A 27887-nucleotide genomic window follows, 5' to 3' on the forward strand; every position below is an offset into this window, starting at 1 on the left:
AGCATTTCATCTGTTGGCTTTAAGTAAAGTATTGCAAAAAAAAGCAACTGTTTATTAAACAACAACGGTAGCCATTTTAAGATCTGTCTGATTTATGTAGGTGGACTCACAGTATTCAGAAACTAGGTGTGCTACGTTTTTTAAATTGTTTTTTTAATATGATTTTAAAATCGTAAAAGTTAATGCGTGTGGAAGAAAATTCATTCAAAAGAGAAAATGCAAAATGAAAATCAAAGAACTAAAATACATTTTAAATCTCTTGCATCACATTACACATCAGTATTCTCCAAAGATTTATATATTCATCTCATCAAGTAATAAACATATATTCATATTTATATAAATCTCTTACAATCAATCGGTATCTCCTAAAATCTCTTCAAAACATTTCAGCTTTTACTAAAAGTTGCACGCCTCGTTTTCTAACAGCAGTTATATTACAACAGTATTTATTATATTACTCTAAAAAAAATCACATTGACATAAAGGATAATGACTTTTGAGTTTTTTATTTATCTGAAATTGGTTCCTTTAAAGAGGTTGAGCCCTCAAAACCGTCAACAAGCTACTGTGACTACAGTCTCATGGACGTCAACAAGCTACTGTGTCTACAGTCTCATGGACTGACACACTGCCTGTCCTCAGAATTACAAATGGAATCGATAGTGAATAACAGAAACAGGTAATCATTAGATCACTTTATGCAGATGGGCAATGGAAGGATGACATGCTGAGGCTTCTGCACAGCCCTGGGGCACCAAATAAGAGAACAAGTTAACACACTTCTTATAGGACGTTTGGAAAAATCTTATAGGATGTTTTGGAAACTTCTTATAGGATGTTTTGGAAACTTCTTATAGGATGTTTTGGAAACTTCTTATAGGATGTTTTGGAAACGTCTTATAGGATGTTTTGGAAACTTCTTATAGGATGTTTTGGAAACTTCTTATAGGATGTTTTGGAAACTTCTTATAGGATGTTTTGGAAACTTCTTATAGGATGTTTTGGAAACTTCTTATAGGATGTTTTGGAAACTTCTTATAGGATGTTTTGTAAACTTCTTATAGGATGTTTTGGAAACTTCTTATAGGACGTTTTGGGAACTTCTTATAGGATGTTTTGGAAACTTCTTATAGGATGTTTTGGAAACTTCTTATAGGATGTTTTGGAAACTTCTTATAGGATGTTTTGGAAACGTCTTATAGGATGTTTTGGAAACTTCTTATAGGATGTTTTGGAAACTTCTTATAGGATGTTTTGGAAACGTCTTATAGGATGTTTGGGGTACCACCTCTTCCGTTTCACTCAGTTTCAAAACAGGATTTCCTGTTTCGTTCCTACTGAACATGACCATTTGGGTTTTGTTCAAAATGGTACCCCATTCCCTGTATATATTGCACTACTTTTGACCAGGACTCATTGAGGGAATAGGGTGCCATTTTGTAGGTATTCCCCGTGGGATCATAAGTCCATCCCCAGGCTGTGTATTTGGTCCAGCAGAAAGTCCATGTCTTCTCTGCTGACCTGAGGGCTAATGATGATCTGTCTGAAGAAGTTAGCCTTGTCTCCATGGGGCTGGTAGCCTACCATCATAGAGCCCTTCTTCATCATGCGCTCCTTAACCACTGGCGCCACCTGGGGGTAGGGAGTAGTACATACGCTTGTGAGATGGTGGAACTGGGAGGTTAAGACGTCAGTATTTCCAATAATCTCTCCTTCCTTGTGATGTAAGCACTCATTCACGTGTGAGAACACTGAATTGGTCTTTCCATGTACCAGTCATTACCTTTCAAATCCATGAATTCATGGCAGAAAGGAGAGATTATTGGGACATAACCAAAGTCAAGTTGTATTTAGAGTCTCCACACACAGATCTAAGGTCCATTTCCGTATGGATTGGATTGGAGGATTTATGGTCCCGCTTGACATCTGGTGTCAGTGGTGGCATCTGAACCCACGCCTCCGAAAAGAGACTGGAGCCTAAATCCTCACGGTTAGCTAACATTTGTCTCATTCATATCCTGTGAAATGAATGTTTTTTGTTGTTGTTTGTTTTTCAACATTAATTAATTCCTGAATTCAATTGTATTTTTTGTTGTTGTGTTATTGATGACAGGGCTTCTGTTAATGTTGGAGAACACCACAGGAAAGGAGAGGATCGTGTTCTGTATAACGAGGGGGATGTCCTCCTCTGACTTACCGCATGGACATTTCTCCAGAACTCAGGTCCGTCAGCCATGTCCCTCAGACTGGGAGGAATGTACCAGAAACAGACGTTGGTGTACTCCGGCTCCATCACAAGACGGAATCCATCTCTCTTCTTGATCTCCTCTGCCAGATATCTACCAAAGAGAAGGAAGTCGAGAGTGTCAAGAATAATTACATGACACATCCGTACGAAACCCCTTTTTCAGGCTACAAGAGTTTTACTGAGCCTTTTTGAAGACACTGCAATGTGTCTTCTAGTCTGTCCAACACAGCAATCCTGCTCTAGTGGTCCTCCTGCTATCCTCTAGACCACCACTAGAGGGCCCTGTCCTCCAGCCAGACACTGAAATGTGTCTTCTAGTCTGTCCAACACAGCAATCCTGCTCCAGTGGTCCTCCTGCTATCCTCTAGACCACCACTAGAGGGCCCTGTCCTCCAGCCAGACACAGCAGTGGTCCTCCTGCTATCCTCTAGACCACCACTAGAGGGCCCTGTCCTCCAGCCAGACACTGAAATGTGTCTTCTAGTCTGTCCAACACATCAATCCTGCTCCAGTGGTCCTCCTGCTATCCTCTAGACCACCACTAGAGGGCCCTGTCCTCCAGCCAGACACAGCAGTGGTCCTCCTGCTATCCTCTAGACCACCACTAGAGGGCCCTATCCTCCAGCCAGACACTGAAATGTGTCTTCTAGTCTGTCCAACACAGCAATCCTGCTCCAGTGGTCCTCCTGCTATCCTCTAGACCACCACTAGAGGGCCCTGTCCTCCAGCCAAACACTGCAATGTGTCTTCTAGTCTGTCCAGCACAGCAATCCTGCTCCATAGTCTGAGACAGTCCTACCTATTTTTTTTACCAACTGAATAACTGCAATATCTTTCCTGTTATCTGTGTTCACAACACACCAGTGGTCCTCCTGCTATCCTCTAGACCACCACTAGAGGGCCCTGTCCTCCTGCTATCCTCTAGACCACCACTAGAGGGCCCTGTCCTCCTGCTATCCTCTAGACCACCACTAGAGGGCCCTGTCCTCCTGCTATCCTCTAGGCCACCACTAGAGGGCCCTGTCCTCCTGCTATCCTCTAGACCACCACTAGAGGGCCCTGTCCTCCTGCTATCCTCTAGACCACCACTAGAGGGCCCTGTCCTCCTGCTATCCTCTAGACCACCACTAGAGGGCCCTGTCCTCCTGCTATCCTCTAGACCACCACTAGAGGGCCCTGTCCTCCTGCTATCCTCTAGACCACCACTAGAGGGCCCTGTCCTCCTGCTATCCTCTAGACCACCACTAGAGGGCCCTGTCCTCCAGCCAGACACAGCAGTGGTCCTCCTGCTCTCCTCTAGACCACCACTAGAGGGCCCTGTCCTCCAGCCAGACACAGCAGTGGTCCTCCTGCTATCCTCTAGACCACCACTAGAGGGCCCTGTCCTCCAGCCAGACAGGCGTGTATTCATTCCGATTCTGTTAAAAAACGTTTCTTAAAACGGAACGAAACGGGGATAAACACACCTGAATGTGTCCAATAGAAACTCCCGTTTGCAACTGTTAAGACTAATGATTAAATCCTAGATCAGCTAGATGCAGGCAAGAGGGTGACGGTATTGAATGTGTCACTGTCACCTTGACTACTCAAATTGTTCTCTCGACCTGTGTCCACCTACGTTGTAAACTTTCATTCATAGGCTAGGCAACCTCATGATGGGTATAGGGGAACAATAGAGTATCATGTAGTAGCCTAAACCTATCACTGTTGCATTGAACTGGGTGAATATGAATGACAGTAACCTAAACCTATCAATGTTGCATTGAACTGGGTGAATATGAATGACAGTAACCTAAACCTGTCATTGTTACATTGAACTGGGTGAATGACAGTAACCTAAACCTGTCACTGTTACATTGAACTGGGTGAATATGAATGACAGTAACCTAAACCTGTCACTGTTGCATTGATCTGGGTGAATGACAGTAACCTAAACCTGTCACTGTTACATTGAACTGGGTGAATATGAATGACAGTAACCTAAACCTATCATTGAACTGGGTGAATATGAATATGAACGCCAGTCGTCCAATAGGATGTATTAGAAATAAGGGTGTGTTCATGGGGAAATAATAAGGAACGGTCCTCCCTCATGTTAAACGGCACCGACCGACCCACTGAATCCTATACAGCATTAGACACATGAATGGAGTGGAGTGAGCAGGGCTATCAGTAACAGTCTGAAAATAGGCTGGCCGTTGTCTGGCCTCGTGTCGTATGACCCCCCCCCCCCCCCCCCCCCCCCCCCATCTTGGTCCCACACACCCCCCGCCAGTCAGTAGGTCCTGAACTGTAAAGGTTCAGAATAGATGGGAGGAAAGCTAAATGCCACACAGAATAGTTAAGGATCCCCCTGACCCGACTGTAATTTTACTGCCAACAGCCCAGAAATAGAACCGGCTGACCTCCCAAATATACAGCTCGATTTTCTAGGGCTGCTTGAATTACATGCAGTCTGCCGAGCCCAGTCTGCCAAGCCCAGTCTACCTCTGTATTCTCCACTGTACACCATGTTAGAAAGCTGTGGAGATGCTGTGGAGATGCTGTGTAGAAGATCTATCCATCCTCAGCCTGGGTTATATCTATTAGAGAGGGGTATCTCAGGTGTAGGGTTTTACTCCATAGTTAAACTGCTACTACTCTTAAGTGTATGGAAAACATACTGTTTTTGGATGAGCCATGTGACTGTGTCTAGACCAGAGGTGACCACAGTGTAGAGATGGCCTCCTGTCCTCCTGGAGACTTGCCGGGTGGCTGTGCAGGCTTTTGCTCAAGCCCTGCTCTATAACAGATGTGACGTAGATGATTCGGCAGGAGTCTGCATACCTTAGTAGGTCTTCAGGGTCGGCCATCTTTTGCTGAACAGTCTATTTGTAGCTAGCTACTGCTTTGGTATTTTGGGCAGAGACACTGAGAGCAGGAAGCATTGGACAGATCCTAATGACATTCGATGCAGAGCCCTTCCCATCACTCTGTATTGTCCCCCCCCCCCCCCCCCCCCCCCCCCCCCCCCCCCCCCCCCCCCACCCCCCCCCCCACCCCCCCCCCCACCCCCCCCCCACCCCCACACACACAAAAAAAACAAGCAACAAGCAACTTAAATACACAATGAAACTATTTGAATCTAAAGACATTAACATATAATATTTGTCATCAATCCCTTCAATCATTTTGCTATAACGTTAAAGTAGTCTAGCTTCTAGGTGTAAGCTGATGGACTGGGCTATTAGCTGATCAGACAGGACCAGACAGTCTGAAGGGGGTCAGTCATGGATGGTGTAAGGTGATGGACTGGGCTATTAGCTATCTGAGTCATGGATGCTCCAGGATCATGTTCAAGGGCGGCAGGTAGCCTAGTGGTTAGAGTGTAGGGACGGCAGGTAGCCTAGTGGTTAGAGTGTAGGGACGGCAGGTAGCCTAGTGGTTAGAGTGTAGGGACGGCAGGTAGCCTAGTGGTTAGAGTGTAGGGGCAGGCAGGTAGCCTAGTGGTCAGAGTGTAGGGGCGCAGGTAGCCTAGTGGTTAGAGTGTAGGGACGGCAGGTAGCCTAGTGGTTAGAGTGTAGGGACGGCAGGTAGCCTAGTGGTTAGAGTGTAGGGACGGCAGGTAGCCTAGTGGTTAGAGTGTAGGGACGGCAGGTAGCCTAGTGGTTAGAGTGTAGGGGCAGGCAGGTAGCCTAGTGGTCAGAGTGTAGGGGCGGCAGGTAGCCTAGTGGTTAGAGTGTAGGGACGGCAGGTAGCCTAGTGGTTAGAGTGTAGGGACGGCAGGTAGCCTAGTGGTCAGAGTGTAGGGGCGGCAGGTAGCCTAGTGGTTAGAGTGTAGGGACGGCAGGTAGCCTAGTGGTTAGAGTGTAGAGGCGGCAGGGTAGCCTAGTGGTTAGAGTGTAGAGGCGGCAGGGTAGCCTAGTGGTTAGAGTGTAGAGGGGGCAGGGTAGCCTAGTGGTTAGAGTGTAGAGGCGGCAGGGTAGCCTAGTGGTTAGAGTGTAGGGACGGCAGGTAGCCTAGTGGTTAGAGTGTAGGGACGGCAGGTAGCCTAGTGGTTAGAGTGGAGGGGCGGCAGGTAGCCTAGTGGTTAGAGTGTAGGGACGGCAGGTAGCCTAGTGGTTAGAGTGTAGGGACGGCAGGTAGCCTAGTGGTTAGAGTGTAGGGACGGCAGGTAGCCTAGTGGTCAGAGTGTAGGGGCGGCAGGTAGCCTAGTGGTTAGAGTGTAGGGACGGCAGGTAGCCTAGTGGTTAGAGTGTAGAGGCGGCAGGGTAGCCTAGTGGTTAGAGTGTAGAGGCGGCAGGGTAGCCTAGTGGTTAGAGTGTAGAGGGGGCAGGGTAGCCTAGTGGTTAGAGTGTAGAGGCGGCAGGGTAGCCTAGTGGTTAGAGTGTAGGGACGGCAGGTAGCCTAGTGGTTAGAGTGTAGGGACGGCAGGTAGCCTAGTGGTTAGAGTGGAGGGGCGGCAGGTAGCCTAGTGGTTAGAGTGTAGGGACGGCAGGTAGCCTAGTGGTTAGAGTGTAGGGACGGCAGGTAGCCTAGTGGTCAAAGCGCTGGGCCAGTAACCGAAAGGTTGATAAATCGAATCCCCCGAGCTGACAAGGTAAAAATCTGTCGTTCTGCCCCTGAACAAGGCAGTTAAACCCACTGTTCCCCGGTAGGCCGTCATTGTAAATAAGAATTTCTTCTTAACTGACTTGCCAAGTTAAATAAAGTTTCAATACATTTTTATAAAAGGGGGGTCAGTAGAGGGCTGGGAGCTGTACTGTTGCTACGGTGCAGACGGCCTGCCACTACAATGTACACTAAAGCTCATACATTAGACCAGCACAGTAAGCATTTCACTGGACCAGAACACAAACAGATCTGGGACCAGGCTACAGAGATGAGTCTGCTATCAAGTCTTTGGAGGAAAAACAAAAGAGAAATATATTTTTGTTTCAAACCTGACCTGGCCATAGCGAGGGCTCTGTCCACTCTCTCTTCCAGACCCTTGGTGCCGATGGCTTTCCACATCAGCCAGAACTTGAAGGCGTCGGGCTTGCGGCTGCACTGAATGGACTTGTCTCCCGTGTCATAGCTGACGTCATAGAACTTATCCTGCTGGAAGAGGTAGGAGGCCTGGGCCGAGTGACACCGCTGGAGAAGATTCTAGAACAACGGAACGCAGAGAGAACGTATGAGTCTCTGGAGAAGATTCTAGAACAACGGAACGCAGAGAGAACGTATGAGTCTCTGGAGAAGATTCTAGAACAACGGAACGCAGAGAGAACGTATGAGTCTCTGGAGAAGATTCTAGAACAACGGAACGCAGAGAGAACGTATGAGTCTCTGGAGAAGATTCTAGAACAACGGAACGCAGAGAGAACGTATGAGTCTCTGGAGAAGATTCAAGAACAACGGAACACAGAGAGAACATTTGAGTCTCTGGAGAACATTAATTAATACAGAAAATTAATAGACAAGAACAGCTCAAGGACAGAACTACAATAAGACAAATTGTAAAAGGCACACGTAGCCTACATATCAATACCAATACATACACACATCTAGGTCAGAGGAGGAGGAGGAGGAGAGTGAGGAAAAGAATGAGGCAGAGGATGAAGATAATGAGGAAGAGAAGGATGAAATGGAGGAAGAGGAGGAAGAGAATGAAGAGGAGGAAGATGAGGAGGAAGAGGATGAGGAAGATAATGAGGAGGAAGTGGAGGAAGACAATGAAGAGGAAGATAATGAGGAGGAAGAGGAGAAAGAGATTTTGCAACACTCGCAACAACAATCTGCTAAACATGTGTATGTGACCAATAAAATTCGATTTGAGTTGAGGAGGAAGAAGAGGAGGAAAATAATGAGAACAAGATTTCGCTACACTCGCAATAACATCTGCTAACCATGTGTAAGGGAAGGGGGGGAAGAGGAAGAAGGGGGGAAGAGGAAGATGATGAGGAAGAGGAAGCAGTGTTTATCGTACCGTTTTGTCCCGAACCATGAATGCACAGCACTGTAGACCAGCCATCAGCATCTTGTGAGGATTCCATGCTACTGAGTTGGCTCTAAGAGGGAAACAAAGCAACAGAAAGGGTTTTAAAACCACCTGTTATTATGAACAGTTTATCTCTGTTGTCTTACTTCCTCCTCCAGATATACCTGTTGTCTTACTACCACCTCCAGATAAACCTGTTGTCTTACTACCTCCTCCAGATAAACCTGTTGTCTTACTACCACCTCCAGATAAACCTGTTGTCTTACTACCTCCTCCAGATAAACCTGTTGTCTTACTACCTCCTCCAGATATACCTGTTGTCTTACTACCGCCTCCAGATAAACCTGTTGTCTTACTACCGCGTCCAGATATACCTGTTGTCTTACTACCACCTCCAGATAAACCTGTTGTCTTACTACCTCCTCCAGATAAACCTGTTGTCTTACTACCACCTCCAGATAAACCTGTTGTCTTACTACCGCCTCCAGATAAACCTGTTGTCTTACTTCCTCCTCCAGATAAACCTGTTGTCTTACTTCCTCCTCCAGATAAACCTGTTGTCTTACTTCCTCCTCCAGATAAACCTGTTGTCTTACTTCCTCCTCCAGATATACCTGTTGTCTTACTACCACCTCCAGATAAACCTGTTGTCTTACTACCACCTCCAGATATACCTGTTGTCTTACTACCGCCTCCAGATAAACCTGTTGTCTTACTACCGCCTCCAGATAAACCTGTTGTCTTACTACCGCCTCCAGATAAACCTGTTGTCTTACTACCACCTCCAGATATACCTGTTGTCTTACTACCGCCTCCAGATAAACCTGTTGTCTTACTACCGCCTCCAGATATACCTGTTGTCTTACTACCACCTCCAGATATACCTGTTGTCTTACTTCCTCCTCCAGATAAACCTGTTGTCTTACTTCCTCCTCCAGATAAATCTGTTGTCTTACTTCCTCCTCCAGATATACCTGTTGTCTTACTACCACCTCCAGATAAACCTGTTGTCTTACTACCGCCTCCAGATAAACCTGTTGTCTTACTACCGCCTCCAGATAAACCTGTTGTCTTACTACCGCCTCCAGATAAACCTGTTGTCTTACTACCACTTCCAGATATACCTGTTGTCTTACTACCGCCTCCAGATAAACCTGTTGTCTTACTACCGCCTCCAGATATACCTGTTGTCTTACTACCTCCTCCAGATATACCTGTTGTCTTACTACCACCTCCAGATAAACCTGTTGTCTTACTACCGCCTCCAGATATACCTGTTGTCTTACTACCACCTCCAGATAAACCTGTTGTCTTACTACCACCTCCAGATAAACCTGTTGTCTTACTACCACCTCCAGATAAACCTGTTGTCTTACTACCACCTCCAGATAAACCTGTTGTCTTACTACCACCTCCAGATAAACCTGTTGTCTTACTACCACCTCCAGATAAACCTGTTGTCTTACTACCACCTCCAGATATACCTGTTGTCTTACTACCTCCTCCAGATATACCTGTTGTCTTACTACCACCTCCAGATAAACCTGTTGTCTTACCTGTGAATGCCCTGCAGCAGGTATCTGTGTTTCTTAGACATCAGGGCTCCTCCTCCCCAACATGCCTACAGGAAGGACAGACAAGAGACAAAGAAGAGACAGAGAACAGACAGAGAAGAGAGAGAACAGACAGAGAAGAGAGAGAACAGACAGAGAAGAGAGAGAACAGACAGAGAAGGATTGATGGATCGATAAATCGATAAATGAATGAAAGAATGATCTTTAATTAAGATCCACTTACATCTACATGCATCCATAGATTGTGTCGTTCACAGATGTCAGCTATCTCCTCCAGCGGGTCGAAGGCCCCTAGAACGGTGGTCCCTGCTGTGGCGTTCACCATGAAGGGCAACGCTCCCTGTCAACAACAACAACAACAGCAATGTCATCCCACTGGGAACACACACTGGTTGAATCAACGTTGTTTCCACGTCATCTCAATGAAATTACATTAAACCAACGTGGAACAGATGGTGAATTGATGTCTGTGCCCAATGGGAACGTTACTACAACATCCTGGTCATTAATACTATATACCAACAGACAACAATATAATGTTACTCCAACATCCTGGTCATTAATAACCATCAGAGGACAACAATATAATGTTACTCCATCATCCTGGTCATTAATACTATATACCATCAGAGGACAACAATATAATGTTACTCCATCATCCTGGTCATTAATACTGCATACAATCAGAGGACAACAATATAATGTTACTCCATCATCCTGGTCATTAATACTACATACCATCAGAGGACAACAATATAATGTTACTCCATCATCCTGGTCATTAATACTACATACCATCAGAGGACAACAATATAATGTTACTCCATCATCCTGGTCATTAATACTATATACCATCAGACAACAATATAATGTTACTCCATCATCCTGGTCATTAATACTACATACAATCAGAGGACAACAATATAATGTTACTCCATCATCCTGGTCATTAATACTACATACCATCAGAGGACAACAATATAATGTTACTCCATCATCCTGGTCATTAATACTATATACCATCAGACAACAATATAATGTTACTCCATCATCCTGGTCATTAATACTACATACCATCAGAGGACAACAATATAATGTTACTCCATCATCCTGGTCATTAATACTATATACCATCAGAGGACAATATAATGTTACTCCATCATCCTGGTCATTAATACTATATACCATCAGAGGACAACAATATAATGTTACTCCATCATCCTAGTCATTAATACTATATACCATCAGAGGACAACAATATAATGTTACTCCATCATCCTGGTCATTAATAACCATCAGAGGACAACAATATAATGTTACTCCATCATCCTGGTCATTAATACTATATACCAGCAGAGGACAATATAATGTTACTCCATCATCCTGGTCATTAATACTATATACCATCAGAGGACAACAATATAATGTTACTCCAACATCCTGGTCATTAATAACCATCAGAGGACAACAATATAATGTTACTCCATCATCCTGGTCATTAATACTATATACCATCAGAGGACAATATAATGTTACTCCATCATCCTGGTCATTAATACTACATACCATCAGAGGACAACAATATAATGTTACTCCATCATCCTGGTCATTAATACTATATACCATCAGAGGACAATATAATGTTACTCCATCATCCTGGTCATTAATACTATATACCATCAGAGGACAACAATATAATGTTACTCCATCATCCTAGTCATTAATACTATATACCATCAGAGGACAACAATATAATGTTACTCCATCATCCTGGTCATTAATAACCATCAGAGGACAACAATATAATGTTACTCCATCATCCTGGTCATTAATACTATATACCAGCAGAGGACAATATAATGTTACTCCATCATCCTGGTCATTAATACTATATACCATCAGAGGACAACAATATAATGTTACTCCAACATCCTGGTCATTAATAACCATCAGAGGACAACAATATAATGTTACTCCATCATCCTGGTCATTAATACTATATACCATCAGAGGACAATATAATGTTACTCCATCATCCTGGTCATTAATACTATATACCATCAGAGGACAACAATATAATGTTACTCCATCATCCTGGTCATTAATACTATATACCATCAGAGGACAACAATATAATGTTACTCCAACATCCTGGTCATTAATACTATATACCATCAGAGGACAACAATATAATGTTACTCCAACATCCTGGTCATTAATAACCATCAGAGGACAACAATATAATGTTACTCCATCATCCTGGTCATTACAGGATAACAGTACAGTAGTAGATTACAGTATAATCAACAGCAGTTCCCTAACCCTCACCATGGGTATAATCAACAGCAGTTCCCTAACCCTCACCATGGGTATAATCAACAGCAGTTCCCTAACCCTCACCATGGGTATAATCAACAGCAGTTCCCTAACCCTCACCATGGGTATAATCAACAGCAGTTCCCTAACCCTCACCATGGGTATAATCAACAGCAGTTCCCTAACCCTCACCATGGGTATAATCAACAGCAGTTCCCTAACCCTCACCATGGGTATAATCAACAGCAGTTCCCAGTTCCCGACTGTGTTACATAACATATCTGACACCAAACAACCTTGCTGACTCCATTCATAGTTCTCATTCTCACCTCATCTTTGGCTCTCTGTACTTGCTTCTCAAACTCCGCAGGAATCATCTTCCCTCTGAGAAACAAAGACACATAAAGAAAGATTAACACGGATTAGTGAAACCCAGGTGTCATCGTGACGCAGCTCAGTCATAGATTAACACGGATTAGTGAAACCCAGGTGTCATAGTGACGCAGGTCAGTCATAGATTAACAAGGATTAGTGAAACCCAGGTGTCATCGTGACGCAGGTCAGTCATAGATTAACAAGGATTAGTGAAACCCAGGTGTCATAGTGACGCAGGTCAGTCATAGATTAACACGGATTAGTAACCCAGGTGTCATAGTGACGCAGGTCAGTCATAGATTAACAAGGATTAGTAACCCAGGTGTCATAGTGACGCAGGTCAGTCATAGATTAACACGGATTAGTAACCCAGGTGTCATAGTGACGCAGGTCAGTCATAGATTAACAAGGATTAGTAACCCAGGTGTCATAGTGACGCAGGTCAATCATAGATTAACACGGATTAGTAACCCAGGTGTCATAGTGACGCAGGTCAGTCATAGATTAACAAGGATTAGTAACCCAGGTGTCATAGTGACGCAGGTCAATCATAGATTAACACGGATTAGTAACCCAGGTGTCATAGTGACGCAGGTCAATCATAGATTAACACGGATTAGTAACCCAGGTGTCATAGTGACGCAGGTCAGTCATAGATTAACACGGAGTAGTGAAACCCAGGTGTCATAGTGACGCAGGTCAGTCATAGATTAACACGGATTAGTGAAACCCAGGTGTCATAGTGACGCAGGTCAGTCATAGATTAACAAGGATTTGTGAAACCCAGGTGTCATAGTGACGCAGGTCAGTCATAGATTAACAAGGATTAGTGAAACCCAGGTGTCATAGTGACGCAGGTCAGTCATAGATTAACACGGATTAGTAACCCAGGTGTCATAGTGACGCAGGTCAGTCATAGATTAACAAGGATTAGTAACCCAGGTGTCATAGTGACGCAGGTCAGTCATAGATTAACACGGATTAGTAACCCAGGTGTCATAGTGACGCAGGTCAGTCATAGATTAACAAGGATTAGTAACCCAGGTGTCATAGTGACGCAGGTCAATCATAGATTAACACGGATTAGTAACCCAGGTGTCATAGTGACGCAGGTCAATCATAGATTAACACGGATTAGTAACCCAGGTGTCATAGTGACGCAGGTCAGTCATAGATTAACACGGATTTGTGAAACCCAGGTGTCATAGTGACGCGGGTCAATCATAGATTAACACGGATTAGTGAAACCCAGGTGTCATAGTGACGCAGGTCAATCATAGATTAACACGGATTAGTAACCCAGGTGTCATAGTAACGCAGGTCAGTCATAGATTAACACGGATTAGTAACCCAGGTGTCATAGTGACGCAGGTCAGACATTGTGGACAGTGACAACAGAAGCGTGTGGTGTGGTCAGTGGAAATATCTGTGTAACTGTAGCAGTAACCAGCAGTAACCAGCAGTAACTAGCAGTAACCAGCAGTAACTGTAGCAGTAACTAGCAGTAACCAGCAGGAACCAGCAGTAACCAGCAGTAACTAGCAGTAACCAGCAGGAACCAGCAGGAACTGTTGCAGTAACTAGCAGTAACCAGCAGTAACCAGCAGTAACTGTAGCAGTAACCAGCAGTAACTGTAGCAGTAACCAGCAGTAACTAGCAGTAACCAGAAGGAACCAACAGTAACTGTAGCAGTAACTAGCAGTAACCAGCAGTAACCAGCAGTAACAGTAGCAGTAACCAGCAGTAACTAGCAGTAACCAGCAGTAGCCGTGTAACTGTAGCAGTAACCAGCAGTAACCAGCAGTAACTGTAGCAGTAACCAGCAGTAACTGTAGCAGTAACCAGCAGTAACTAGCAGTAACCAGAATGAACCAACAGTAACTGTAGCAGTAACCAGCAGTAACCAGCAGTAACCAGCAGTAACTGTAGCAGTAACTAGCAGTAACCAGCAGTAACCAGCAGTAACTGTAGCAGTAATTAGCAGTAACCAGCAGTAACTAGCAGTAAGCAGCAGTAACCGTGTAACTGTAGCAGTAACCAGCAGTAACCAGCAGTAACCGTGTAACTGTAGCAGGAACCAGCAGTAACCAGCAGTAACCAGCAGGAACCAGCAGTAACCATGTAACTGTAGCAGTAACCAGCAGTAACCAGTAGTAACCAGCAGGAACCAGCAGTAACCATGTAACTGTAGCAGTAACCAGCAGTAACCAGCAGTAACCGTGTAACTGTAGCAGTAATCAGCAGTAAGCAGCAGTAACCAGCAGTAACCAGCAGTAAGCAGCAGTAACCAGCAGTAACCATGTAACTGTAGCAGTAACCAGCAGTGACCAGCAGTAACCAGCAGTACGCAGCAGTAACCAGCAGTAACCAGCAGTAACCAGCAGTAAGCAGCAGTAACCAGCAGTAACCAGCAGTAAGCAGCAGTAACCAGCAGTAAGCAGCAGTAAGCAGCAGTAACCAGCAGTAACCATGTAACTGTAGCAGTAACCAGCAGTAACCAGCAGTAAGCAGCAGTAAGCAGCAGTAACCAGCAGTAACCAGCAGTAACCGGGTAACTGTAGCAGTAATCAGCAGTAAGCAGCAGTAACCAGCAGTAACCAGCAGTAAGCAGCAGTAACCAGCAGTAACCATGTAACTGTAGCAGTAACCAGCAGTGACCAGCAGTAACCAGCAGTAACCAGCAGTAAGCAGCAGTAACCAGCAGTAAGCAGCAGTAAGCAGCAGTAACCAGCAGTAACCAGCAGTAACCAGCAGTAACCAGCAGTAAGCAGCAGTAAGCAGCAGTAACCAGCAGTAACCATGTAACTGTAGCAGTAACCAGCAGTAACCAGCAGTAAGCAGCAGTAAGCAGCAGTAACCAGCAGTAAGCAGCAGTAACCAGCAGTGACCAGCAGTAACCAGCAGTAACCAGCAGTAAGCAGCAGTAAGCAGCAGTAAGCAGCAGTAACCAGCAGTAACCATGTAACTGTAGCAGTAACCAGCAGTAAGCAGCAGTAACCAGCAGTAAGCAGCAGTAAGCAGCAGTGACCAGCAGTAACCAGCAGTAACCAGCAGTGACCAGCAGTAACCAGCAGTAACCAGCAGTAACCAGCAGTAAGCAGCAGTAAGCAGCAGTAACCAGCAGTAACCATGTAACTGTAGCAGTAACCAGCAGTAAGCAGCAGTAACCAGCAGTAAGCAGCAGTAAGCAGCAGTGACCAGCAGTAACCAGCAGTAACCAGCAGTGACCGGCAGTAACCAGCAGTAACCAGCAGTAAGCAGCAGTAACCAGCAGTAAGCAGCAGTAACCAGCAGTAACCAGCAGTAACCAGCAGTAACCAGCAGTAACCATGTAACTGTAGCAGTAACCAGCAGTAACCAGGAGTAAGCAGCAGTAAGCAGCAGTAACCAGCAGTAAGCAGCAGTAACCAGCAGTAACCAGCAGTAAGCAGCAGTAACCAGCAGTAACCAGCAGTAACCAGCAGTAGGCAGCTTACCTCTTATCTGATGGGATCACATAAACATTGTTGGTGCCAATTCCCAGGAAAGCCGCTGCTTTGGCAACCGAGTAATGACACTGAAAAGAACAATGAGAGAAACATGTCACTGAGGGAGAACTGGTTAATCAACCAAATGACTAGTCTGGGCAGGATCCACAATAAGGTGCTATATTAATGACCAGTCTGGGCAGGATCCACAATAAGGTGCTATATTAATGACCAGTCTGGGCAGGATCCATAATAAGGTGCTATATTAACGACCAGTCTAGACAGGATCCACAATAAGGTGCTATATTAATGACCAGTCTAGACAGGATCCACAATAAGGTGCTATATTAATGAACAGTCTAGACAGGATCCACAATAAGGTGCTATATTAATGACCAGTCTAGACAGGATCCACAATAAGGTGCTATATTAATGACCAGTCTAGACAGGATCCACAATAAGGTGCTATATTAATGACCAGTCTAGACAGGATCCACAATAAGGTGCTATATTAATGAGCAGTCTAGACAGGATCCACAATAAGGTGCTATATTAATGAGCAGTCTAGACAGGATCCACAATAAGGTGCTATATTAATGACAGGATCCACAATAAGGTGCTATATTAATGACCAGTCTGGACAGGATCCACAATAAGGTGCTATATTAATGACCAGTCTAGACAGGATCCACAATAAGGTGCTATATTAATGCCCAGTCTAGACAGGACCCACAATAAGGTGCTATATTAATGACCAGTCTAGACAGGATCCACAATAAGGTGCTATATTAATGACCAGTCTGGGCAGGATCCATAATAAGGTGCTATATTAACGACCAGTCTAGACAGGATCCACAATAAGGTGCTATATTAATGAATAGTCTAGACAGGATCCACAATAAGGTGCTATATTAATGAGCAGTCTAGACAGGATCCACAATAAGGTGCTATATTAATGACCAGTCTAGACAGGATCCACAATAAGGTGCTATACAGACAGGGATTATAAAACCACTTAGTCAATATCTTTAAGGGCAACAGCTGGAACTGAGAAACTCCCTGATAGTTGTGTGCTTGTTGTGATATGTTATCATAAATAGCAGAGAAACTCCCTGATAGTTGTGTGTTTGTGTGTGTGTGTGTGGTGTTAAAACAATAACAGGTGTTGGCCTACCCTGGGTGTGTTTGTTTGTGTGTGTGTGTGTGTGTGTGCGTGTGTGTGTGCGTGTGTGTTTACCTCCTGAGATGTAAACATGACCAGTCTAGGCAAGGCAGACAGGCCCAGCACCTTCACATCAGGACAGTGGTGGTACCTGGCCACGTTCACAGCATACATGTTGGACACAGAGCCACCTGGAGAACACAGAGACAATCTCTCAATCACAGGAAGAAGAAGAAGATGAAGAAAATGATGAAGAAGATGATGAAGGATAAAGAAGAAGATGAAGAAGATGAAGATGAAGAAGGATAAAGATGAAAATGAAGAAGATGATGATGAAGATGAAGAAGAATAAAGAAGAAGAGGAAGATGATGAAGAAGATGATGAAGATGATGAAGGATAAAGAAGAAGATGAAGATGAAGAAGGATAAAGATGAAAATGAAGAAGATGATGATGAAGATGAAGAAGCATAAAGAAGAAGAAGAAGATGAAGAAGAAGAAGATGAAGGATAAAGAAGAAGATGAAGAAGATGAAGGATAAAGAAGAAGATAAAGAAGAAGATGAAGATGAAGAAGATGAAGGATAAAGAAGAAGATGAAGAAGAAGATGAAGAAGAAGAAGATGAAGGATAAAGAAGAAGATAAAGATGAAGAAATTTAAGGATAAAGAAGAAGATGAAGAAGAAGATGAAGAAGAAGAAGATGAAGGATAAAGAAGAAGATGAAGATGAAGAAGATGAAGGATAAAGAAGAAGATGAAGAAGAAGATGAAGGATAAAGAAGAAGATGAAGAAGAAGATGATGATGAAGACAATGATGAAGAAGAAGATGAAGAAAATGAAGAAGAAGAAGAAGATGAAGAAAATGAAGATGAAGATGAAGAATAAGATGTGTCAGTCTGTGTGGTTTCCACACCTGGGCTGAAGATGCCATCCCCTCCCTCCTGCCATCCAATGATCTCAATCATCTTCTGCAGAACCGCCTCCTCTGTCAGCAGGAACACTGGAGCCACCTCGTACGTGTACCTGCCAAGACAAACAACATGTCCAGTCAATGACTCACCTGCTCTCACCTGAGCTACAATACTATCCAATCAATCATCAAGAACGAGCTACAGACACTTCTGAGATGAATAGCAGAATAGTTGTCATTGATATCATTTCAGTGATCGTAAAATCCCACATCCCTTGTCAGGCACAGTTATACAGTGAGTATGGGTACATGTTGACAGACACTCGGATCATATGAGATGGTAAGATGTAATACTCACAGACTGGGGTTGATAGCTTCTGTGATGAATCGGCCCACTAGTGAATAAGGGTCCATGCCTGCATAGAGCTGGTTGAAGAAGAGAGGATGTCCTGCACATACAAACAGACAAGGTTTGATTCAATCACAACTAAGTTTCCAGGTTTTCCAGAAATCCTGGTCGGAAAAATCCCGGGATCAGGATAGAATAAGCAAGAAAATCCAGATACTAACTTTAACCCTTCCCTAATGTTAGCTAACTTTAACCCTTCCCTAATGTTAGCTAACTTTAACCCTTCCCTAATGTTAGCTAACTTTAACCCTTCCCTAATGTTAGCTAACTTTAACCCTACCCTAATGTTAGCTAACTTTAACCTTACCCTAATGTTAGCTAACTTTAACCTTACCCTAATGTTAGCTAACTTTAACCCTACCCTAATGTTAGCTAACTTTAACCTTACCCTAATGTTAGCTAACTTTAACCTTACCCTAATGTTAGCTAACTTTAACCCTTCCCTAATGTTAGCTAACTTTAACCCTTCCCTAATGTTAGCTAACTTTAACCCTTCCTTAATATTAGCTAACTTTAACCTTACCCTAATGTTAGCTAACTTTAACTCTAACCTAATGTTAGCTAACTTTAACCTTACCCTAATGTTAGCTAACTTTAACCTTACCCTAATGTTAGCTGACTTTAACCCTAACCTAATGTTAGCTAACTTTAACCCTACCCTAATGTTAGCTAACTTTAACCTTACCCTAATGTTAGCTAACTTTAACCCTAACCTAATGTTAGCTAACTTTAACCCTTCCCTAATGTTAGCTAACTTTAACCCTTCCCTAATGGTAGCTGACTTTAACCCTTCCCTAATGGTAGCTAACTTTAACCCTTCCCTAATGGTAGCTGACTTTAACCCTTCCCTAATGGTAGCTAACTTTAACCCTAACCTAATGTTAGCTAACTTTAACCCTAACCTAACGGTAGCTGACTTTAACCCTAACCTAATGTTAGCTAACTTTAAACCTAACCTAATGGTAGCTAACTTTAACGCTTCCCTAATGTTAGCTAACTTTAACCCTAACCTAATGTTAGCTAACTTTAACCCTACCCTAATGGTAGCTAACTTTAACCCTACCCTAATGGTAGCTAACTTTAACCCTACCCTAATGTTAGCTAACTTTAACCTTACCCTAATGGTAGCTGACTTTAACCCTAACCTAATGTTAGCTAACTTTAACCCTTCCCTACTGTTAGCTAACTTTAACCTTGCCCTAATGGTAGCTGACTTTAACCCTACCCTAATGTTAGCTAACTTTAACCCTTCCCTAATGTTAGCTAACTTTAACCCTAACCTAATGGTAGCTAACTTTAACCCTTCCCTAATGGTAGCTGACTTTAACCCTTCCCTAATGGTAGCTAACTTTAACCCTTCCCTAATGGTAGCTAACTTTAACCCTTCCCAAATGGTAGCTAACTTTAACCCTTCCCTAATCTTAGCGAACTTTAACCCTTCCCTAATGTTAGCTAACTTTAACCCTAACCTAATGGTAGTTGACTTTAACCCTTCCCTAATGGTAGCTGACTTTAACCCTACCCTAATGTTAGCTAACTTTAACCCTACCCTAATGGTAGCTGACTTTAACCCTTCCCTAATGGTAGCTGACTTTAACCCTAACCTAATGGTAGATGACTTTAACCATAACCTAATGGTAGATGACTTTAACCCTTCCCTAATGGTAGCTGCCTTTAACCCTAACCTAATGGTAGCTAACTAGGGGGGGGGTTAGAGTTTGAAGGTCAGTTGGTTGATAGACCTGGTTGACAGGGGTTTTACATTTGGGGTCTGGCTGGCCCGGGCTAGGTGGGGGTCAAGGGATCTCAGATGTCAGGGGCTGGGAGGTTTAAGGGGCCGGGAGTGTTAAGGGCCTAGGACGGTTAAGAGGCTTGGAGGGGTATTAAGGATGGGCTACTGTCGCTATCTTGATGATTAACAGCCTGGTTTGGATAGGATAGCGCTGGGGGAAGGGTGGGAGCTACTTTCGCTAGCTTGATGATTTACACCCTGGGTTGGATAGGATAGCGCTGGGTGGAAGGGTGGGAGCTACTATCGCTATAGCCTGTATTATCCAGTAGCTAGCCTGAGTGCCGTGAGGGTGGCTAACTAGAGTCTGGCTAGTTAATTATGTAACAGTAGCTGACTGGGGGGGGTTAGAGGGAGAATTTGAAGGTTAGTTGGTTAACAGACCTGGTTGACACAGGTTTTAAATGTGGGGTTTGGCTGGGGGTTTTCAAGGTTAGGGATTGGCTGCATGGGGTTTAGGATTGAGCTGTTTCCTACCAGTCTTGACACTATCGTATGGCGAAGGAGATACTCTGGGCTGGAGAGTTAGAAGGTTAGGGTTTAGGACCGGTTTGGGATGAAGTTCATTGGTGTCTTTTAAAGAGTCCGGGTTTTGAAAGTCGGGGTTTGGATGCGGGCGGGGGAGGGGGTTGGGTCAGGGTTTGGCTGAGGTCTGGGGGGTTAGATTTTAAATCAGGGTTGAGCTGGGTCCTTACCGGTCTTGACACTGTATCGGATGGCATCCCGACAGCGCTGCAGTATCTGGGGATGTGCCTCGCCTTCTTCCCTCAACTCTAGGTCTAATAGGTCCTTCAGCTGCTCCGGAGAGCGCCACTCGCACACCTGTTACATGGGAGAGAAGGAAATAGACTTTGGCGGTTGCTCAAAATGCATACTACCGTGCTCCGAGCACGCAAATTAGAGCACGGGAGGGTGGGAGTATGAGTCCATATCAAAGTTGGCAAAAACAGAGCACGGAGGGCACTTCTCGAATGCATACTCCGTTTGTACATATTTCTGAAGCGTACATCGACGTACATCGCAACGGAAAGTAGGCACAGAAATATGACGCAACCGGGTTAAAAATGATGCAACATTTCTTGAAATCAAGGGCGGACATTAACTGAGCTGAAGTCAAAGAAAGTACACTCCGACTTCGGAATGAAATGTTGCCTCTTCACATCTCATATGTCGGCTGACTACAATATTTATTTTTATTTTATCTAGATACGTTAATAAATACATGCTGTGTTAATTTTTGCTGTGTTTACCTGGCTACAATACCCACTGTAGTGTGTGTAAATCGCAAGCCCATAGTAAGTCCATAGGGCTAACTGTCTTGCTACTACTGTTAGCTAGCCACAGAGAATTGTTAGCTAGCTAGCCACCCACAAAGACTTGACATCTGAAACGTTTTGCTTTGTGTATATCCTGTTTGGTCTCTATTGTTGCCATTGTCCTGGTTGGAAGAAGGGTCAGTGAATGGGGAGGTGCAGCGTGAGGTAATACAGTAGGGGAGGTGCAGCGTGAGGTAATACAGTAGGGGAGGTGCAGCGTGAGGTAATACAGTAGGGGAGGTGCAGCGTGAGGTAATACAGTAGGGGGAGGAGCAGCGTGAGGTAATACAGTAGGGGGAGGAGCAGCGTGAGGTAATACAGTAGGGGAGGTGCAGCGTGAGGTAATACAGTAGGGGAGGTGCAGCGTGAGGTAATACAGTAGGGGGAGGAGCAGCGTGAGGTAATACAGTAGGGGAGGTGCAGCGTGAGGTAATACAGTAGGGGGACGTGCAGCGTGAGGTAATACAGTAGGGGGAGGAGCAGTGTGAGGTAATACAGTAGGGGAGGTGCAGCGTGAGGTAATACAGTAGGGGAGGTGCAGCGTGAGGTAATACAGTAGGGGAGGTGCAGCACTCAGAGTGTGAGTGAGAGCGCGGTAGGTAGTATGCATATTGATAAACACCCTTCAAGCTATATAGTGAAAATGGTGCCATTTCAGACTGTTCCCTCCACTAGATGTTTGTTTACCTCATCCTTGACGTCAGACAAACTACCTGGGGCCTATTCACCATTCATAAAGAACATGTACTGTATATCAATCAAATCAAATCAAATTTTACAGTAACTATTACAGTGAAAACATACCATGCTATTGTTTGAGGAGATTGCACAGTTAGGAACTTGAAAATGTATATATTGACCAATTAGGCACATTTGGGAAGACTTGATATAACATTTTGAACAGAAATGCAATGGTTCAATGGATCAGTCTAAAACTTTGCACATACACTGCTGTCATCTAGTGAACAAAATATGAATTGCTCCTAGAGTCCTAAGTCAGATAATGGCCTTTCTCTTGCAATTCAAAGATGATGGGGGGGAAAAATATATATTTAAAAAAAGTATTTCTATTATCTTTTACCAAATCTAATGTGTTATATTATCCTACATTAATTTCACATTTCCACAAACCTCAAAGTGTTTCCTTTCAAATGGTACCAAGAACATGCATATCCTTGCTTCAAGGCCTGAGCTACAGGCAGTTAGATTTGTCATTTTAGGAGAACATTTTTAAAAAAAGGGTCAGATCCTTTAACCAACAATGCAGCTTTAAGAAAAATAAGAGTTAAGAAAATATTTACGTAGTAAACTAAAGTAAAAAAAAAAAATTAAAAAATAAAGTAACACAATAAAATAAGAATAGCGAGGCTAAGTACAGATGGTACGGTACTGAGCCAATGTGCGGGGATACAGGTTAGTCGAGGTGAATGAGATCATATGTACATGTAGGTAGGGGTAAAGTGATTATGGATCGATAATAAACAGCGAGTAGCAGTCAATGTAAAAAAAAAAAATAAAGGGGGGGGGGGGGGGGGGTCAATGGAAATAGTCCGGGGAGCCATTTACCTGATACATTCTTATACAGGTCCATGTCCTATTGTTTGAAAAATAAACTGCAGCATTCTGGTATACTTCACAACAGATCTCATTATCCTTTATGCATCCTGGGACTGGAAAGTGCAAAGTGTGAGAGAAAAAATTGTAAAAGAGATGTTTACCTTCTCCTTGACGTCAGTAGCCTTCCAGACGGCCTCCTCCATGATGATGGGCATGGCGTCTCTGAGGAAGCTCTCTGCTTCCCTGATGTCCAGCGTGGGGCCGTTCAGAGTCACCCCGTCCACAAGCACTGGGGGCCGCTTCCCCTTGGGCTCCGCGGGGCTCGCTGAGGCCTTACTAGAGGTATCTGGGGGTAGGAGATAACAGACAGTAATGTCAATACTAGAGGTATCTGGGGGTAGGAGATAACAGACAGTAATGTCAATACTATAGGTCTCTGGGGGTAGGAGATAACAGACAGTAATGTCAATACTAGAGGTATCTGGGGGTAGGAGATAACAGACAGTAATGTCAGTACTAGAGGTAAGATGGAGATAACAGGTCAGTTCACGGTTCTGGTGGTCTCTCTTGCTGGGGTCTTACTAGGGTTCTCTGGGGGTCTCTCCTGCTGGGGTCTTACTAGGGTTCTCTGGGGGTCTCTCTTGCTGGGGTCTTACTAGGGTTCTCTGGGGGTCTCTCCTGCTGGGGTCTTACTAGGGTTCTCTGGGGGTCTCTCTTGCTGGGGTCTTACTAGGGTTCTCTGGGGGTCTCTCCTGTTGGGGTCTGACTAGGGTTCTCTGGGGGTCTCTCCTGTTGGGGTCTTACTAGGGTTCTCTGGGGTCTCTCTTGCTGGGGTCTTACTAGGGTTCTCTGGGGGTCTCTCCTGTTGGGGTCTTACTAGGGTTCTCTGGGAGTCTCTCCTGTTGGGGTCTTACTAGGGGTCTCTGGTGGGCTCTCTTGCTGGGGTCTTACTAGGGTTCTCTGGGGGTCTCTCCTGTTGGGGTCTTACTAGGGTTCTCTGGTGGGCTCTCTTGCTGGGGTCTTACTAGGGGTCTCTGGTGGGCTCTCTTGCTGGGGTCTTACTAGGGGTCTCTGGTGGGCTCTCCTGCTGGGGTCTTACTAGGGGTCTCTGGTGGGCTCTCTTGCTGGGGTCTTACTAGGGGTCTCTGGTGGTCTCTCTTGCTGGGGTCTTACTAGGTGTCTCTGGTGGTCTCTCCTGCTGGGGTCTTACTAGGGGTCTCTGGTGGTCTCTCTTGCTGGGTTCTTACTAGGGATCTCTCTTGCTGGGGTCTTACTAGGGGTCTCTGGTGGGCTCTCTTGCTGGGGTCTTACTAGGGGTCTCTGGTGGTCTCTCCTGCTGGGGTCTTACTAGGGGTCTCTGGTGGGCTCTCTTGCTGGGGTCTTACTAGGGTTCTCTGGTGGGCTCTCTTGCTGGGGTCTTACTAGGGGTCTCTGGTGGGCTCTCTTGCTGGGGTCTTACTAGGGGTCTCTGGTGGGCTCTCCTGCTGGGGTCTTACTAGGGGTCTCTGGTGGGCTCTCTTGCAGGGGTCTTACTAGGGGTCTCTGGTGGTCTCTCTTGCTGGGGTCTTACTAGGGGTCTCTGGTGGGCTCTCTTGCTGGGGTCTTACTAGGGGTCTCTCCTGCTGGCGTCTTACTAGGGGTCTCTGGGGGTCTCTGTTGCTGGGGTCTTACTAGGGGTCTCTGGGGGTCTCTCTTGCTGGGGTCTTACTAGGTGTCTCTCCTGCCGGGGTCTTACTAGGGGTCTCTGGGGGTCTCTCTTGCTGGGGTCTTACTAGGGTTCTCTGGGGGTCTCTTGCTGGGGTCTTACTAGGGTTCTCTGGGGGTCTCTCCTGTTAAGGGCCTTACTAGGGTTGTCTGGGGGTCTCTCCTGCTGGGGTCTTACTAAGGGTCTCTGGTGGTCTCTCCTGCTTGGGTCTTACTAGGGGTCTCTCCTGCTGGGGTCTTACTAGAGTTCTCTGGGGGTCTCTCCTGCTGGGTTCTTACTAGGGGTCTCTCCTGCTGGGGTCTTACTAGGGGTCTCCTGCTGGGGTCTTACTAGGGGTCTCTCCTGCTGGGGTCTTACTAGGGGTCTCTAGTGGTTCAACAGTTCATATTTATTTATTTATTTATTTTATTTAACCTTTATTTAACAGAGAGTGGTGTCAATACTTTGTCAGCACAACAGCACTTCTTGGACGACACACTTGAACAGGTACATCCAGTCCAATCACAGCCAGACTACAGCTGACTAGGGGTCTCTGGGTCAGATAAACACTGCTACTGTAGATGGGCCTCTAATACAGCTGACTAGGGGTCTCTGGGTCAGATAAACACTGCTACTGTAGATGGCCCTCTAGTACAGCTGACTAGGGGTCTCTGGGTCAGATAAACACTGCTACTGTAGATGGCCCTCTAATACAGCTGACTAGGGGTCTCTGGGTCAGATAAACACTGCTACTGTAGATGGCCCTCTAATACAGCTGACTAGGGTTTTCTGGGTCAGAGAAACACTGCTACTGTAGATGGCCCTCTAATACAGCTGACTAGGGGTCTCTGGGTCAGAGAAACACTGCTACTGTAGATGGCCCTCTAATACAGCTTTAACACTGCTACTGTAGATATATCCCAAAAGGCATCCTATTCTCGTGCACTACTTTTGAGCACGGGCCCTGGTCATAGGTACACTACTCTGGGTCTCTGGGTCAGGGAAACACTGCTACTGTAGATGGCCCTCTAATACAGCTTTAACACTGCTACTGTAGATATATCCCAAAAGGCATCCTATTCTCGTGCACTACTTTTGAGCACGGGCCCTGGTCATAAGTACACTACATAGGGACTATGGAGGCCATTTAGGACGCAAAGCCTGTAACTCGAGCCTTATTTCAGCTGTGATGCATTCTGTAAGCTCACCCTTATTTATTGACGTCTCCGGTTGGCTAAGGGTGTTACAAGAATGTGCACCGCTCATTCCTGACCGACCACTGACTGGTGCTGCAACTCAAAAGACCCTGGTCTAAAGTAGTGCACTATATGGTGAATACGGTGCCAATCAGGCCACACACGGACGATAATGACAGACATGATATAGGTGTCATCCGCGTTATACTCTTTGTAGCCTATAGCCTAGCATACGCCGTCCCATAACCTGCAACACGGAACGCTGCATGCGTGAAACGCGCTGCTACTGCACTGCTGGCGCATCCTTGCAGCGCCTGGCCACAGTTGGTTCACGCTACCGCAGAAGGACAGACAGTCTTACTGTGCGTTCTGTCACAGACCGGCTCTTTCTTTCTTTCTTTCCCCGACATAACAAGTTAGGCTACTGATAAAAAAAATAAAGTTTTTTTTTAAAACAATTAAGTGTTAATTGTATCTACTTATTACGCAAAGGTGTATTCTATTCAATACCTCCGCAGAGAGACACCTTGCCAGGGCGACTTTCCCCACTGCCCATCTTCGGGAGAACTGTGCGCGGAGCAGCGAGTGAACAGGTAACGCCTGACCCGATCAGATAGAGGGCGCTGGGTGACATTATAGAACACTGACGTAAGTCCATTCTAAAGGCATTGTGACAACTTCTATTCTCCAGGCAAAACGCACTAAAATGTGCCCGTATTTTTATTTTTTATTTTGAGAGAACAGTAAACATTTCAATTCAGGATATAGCTAATGATAATCAATATATATATATATATATTTGCAAATAACGTGAAATGCTCCTGCATTTGCCTAACAAACATGTAATAACGAAGGAATAAGAGAAATAGCAGTCCAACATACCGTTCATATGTCTTTCATTCGTCGGCGCCATTGTTCATTTATGGTTGAATTGATTGGTCTCAAACAGCTCTGTTCTTCCAGCTAAAATATTTTAAATAATGTTTGGAGATAAACTAGAATGTCTCCTTTATAGACCAAGAATGTCTTTAACATGGTGACGTCGCGCCCCGTGGGCAAGGTTAGGCCATCCTTGTTCCTGGCGGGTTGCCTGGGCGTCATGGAAGAACACTGGCTGATTACAGTAAAGAGTCTAGAAGAATCAAGTTGACCAATTATTTTCTCTCTGCACTGTTGCCGCAAGTCCACGGTTTCACTGCGTCAGTGCGTTTTTGTTTGTGTCGTTTTGAAATGGAGAGCGGAGCAAGTGGAAAGCTCTGATGACTGGGGAGGGAGGGAGGATACGTGTTCTCTTCTTGACATTCATACCTATATGTTACACTTTAGAAGAGTTGAAACATTTATGCTATTTTATTAGGGCAATATATTTCCTATGTGGAATATTTCCAATTTAGAATTAGAGAATTCTGTATTTTTTCCCCAAAGACATAAACGTAGAGAAGTGACTCATCATCTTGCATATAGCAAGTGTTGGCATCTGTTGGTGGCTTGTATTTCTCCAATGAGTAAGACGTTTGACATCAACTTTCTAGGTATCATCGCGTATTTTGTAGGTCGGCCTGCCATTAGTAATATCCGTTTGCTGTTTTTCGTTGTTGTAATACAAACAAACATCCGTGACTGGATACAGTTATCTATGATGTAATAATAATAATAATAGGTATTATTATATTTAATTTGTAGAGCGCATTTCCCACGCTCAATGCGCATCTTGTAGACATCAATAAAGGTCGTGGCATTTAACCCCCCGAGATAAGTAAGCTGATACTAGATCTGTTCAGAAGTGCAACTAGTAGTACAGTGTCATGCTAAGAATCAGATCTAGGGGGACCTCTAGTGGCTGATAAAAAAAAAAAGGTACTACAGACTCATTGAAAATGGCTTCCTGTTTATCTTTATGATTGTAACCAGGGGCAGTCT

The 27887-nt window shown here is 44.7% G+C and overlaps 1 protein-coding gene across 1 annotated transcript; it reads right to left on the reverse strand.

Annotated features, from left to right (window-relative positions):
* Positions 1-13: 13 nt before the first annotated feature.
* On the reverse strand, positions 14-27151 carry LOC139393731 (acidic amino acid decarboxylase GADL1-like). Its single transcript, XM_071142082.1, has 14 exons — positions 26850-27151; positions 23249-23433; positions 20910-21036; positions 18375-18465; positions 18020-18129; positions 17181-17296; positions 15953-16032; positions 12430-12484; positions 10008-10124; positions 9767-9831; positions 8199-8280; positions 7179-7378; positions 2201-2342; positions 14-1635 (listed from the first exon to the last, which is right to left on the reverse strand). Exons 1-14 carry the CDS (start codon positions 26878-26880, stop codon positions 1462-1464), a joined length of 1575 nt encoding a protein of 524 aa, XP_070998183.1. The 5' UTR covers positions 26881-27151; the 3' UTR covers positions 14-1461.
* Between the last annotated feature and the right edge of the window lie 736 nt (positions 27152-27887).

This window comes from Oncorhynchus clarkii, unplaced genomic scaffold, assembly GCF_045791955.1.
Source record: "Oncorhynchus clarkii lewisi isolate Uvic-CL-2024 unplaced genomic scaffold, UVic_Ocla_1.0 unplaced_contig_8632_pilon_pilon, whole genome shotgun sequence".
Classification (NCBI taxonomy): domain Eukaryota; kingdom Metazoa; phylum Chordata; class Actinopteri; order Salmoniformes; family Salmonidae; genus Oncorhynchus; species Oncorhynchus clarkii.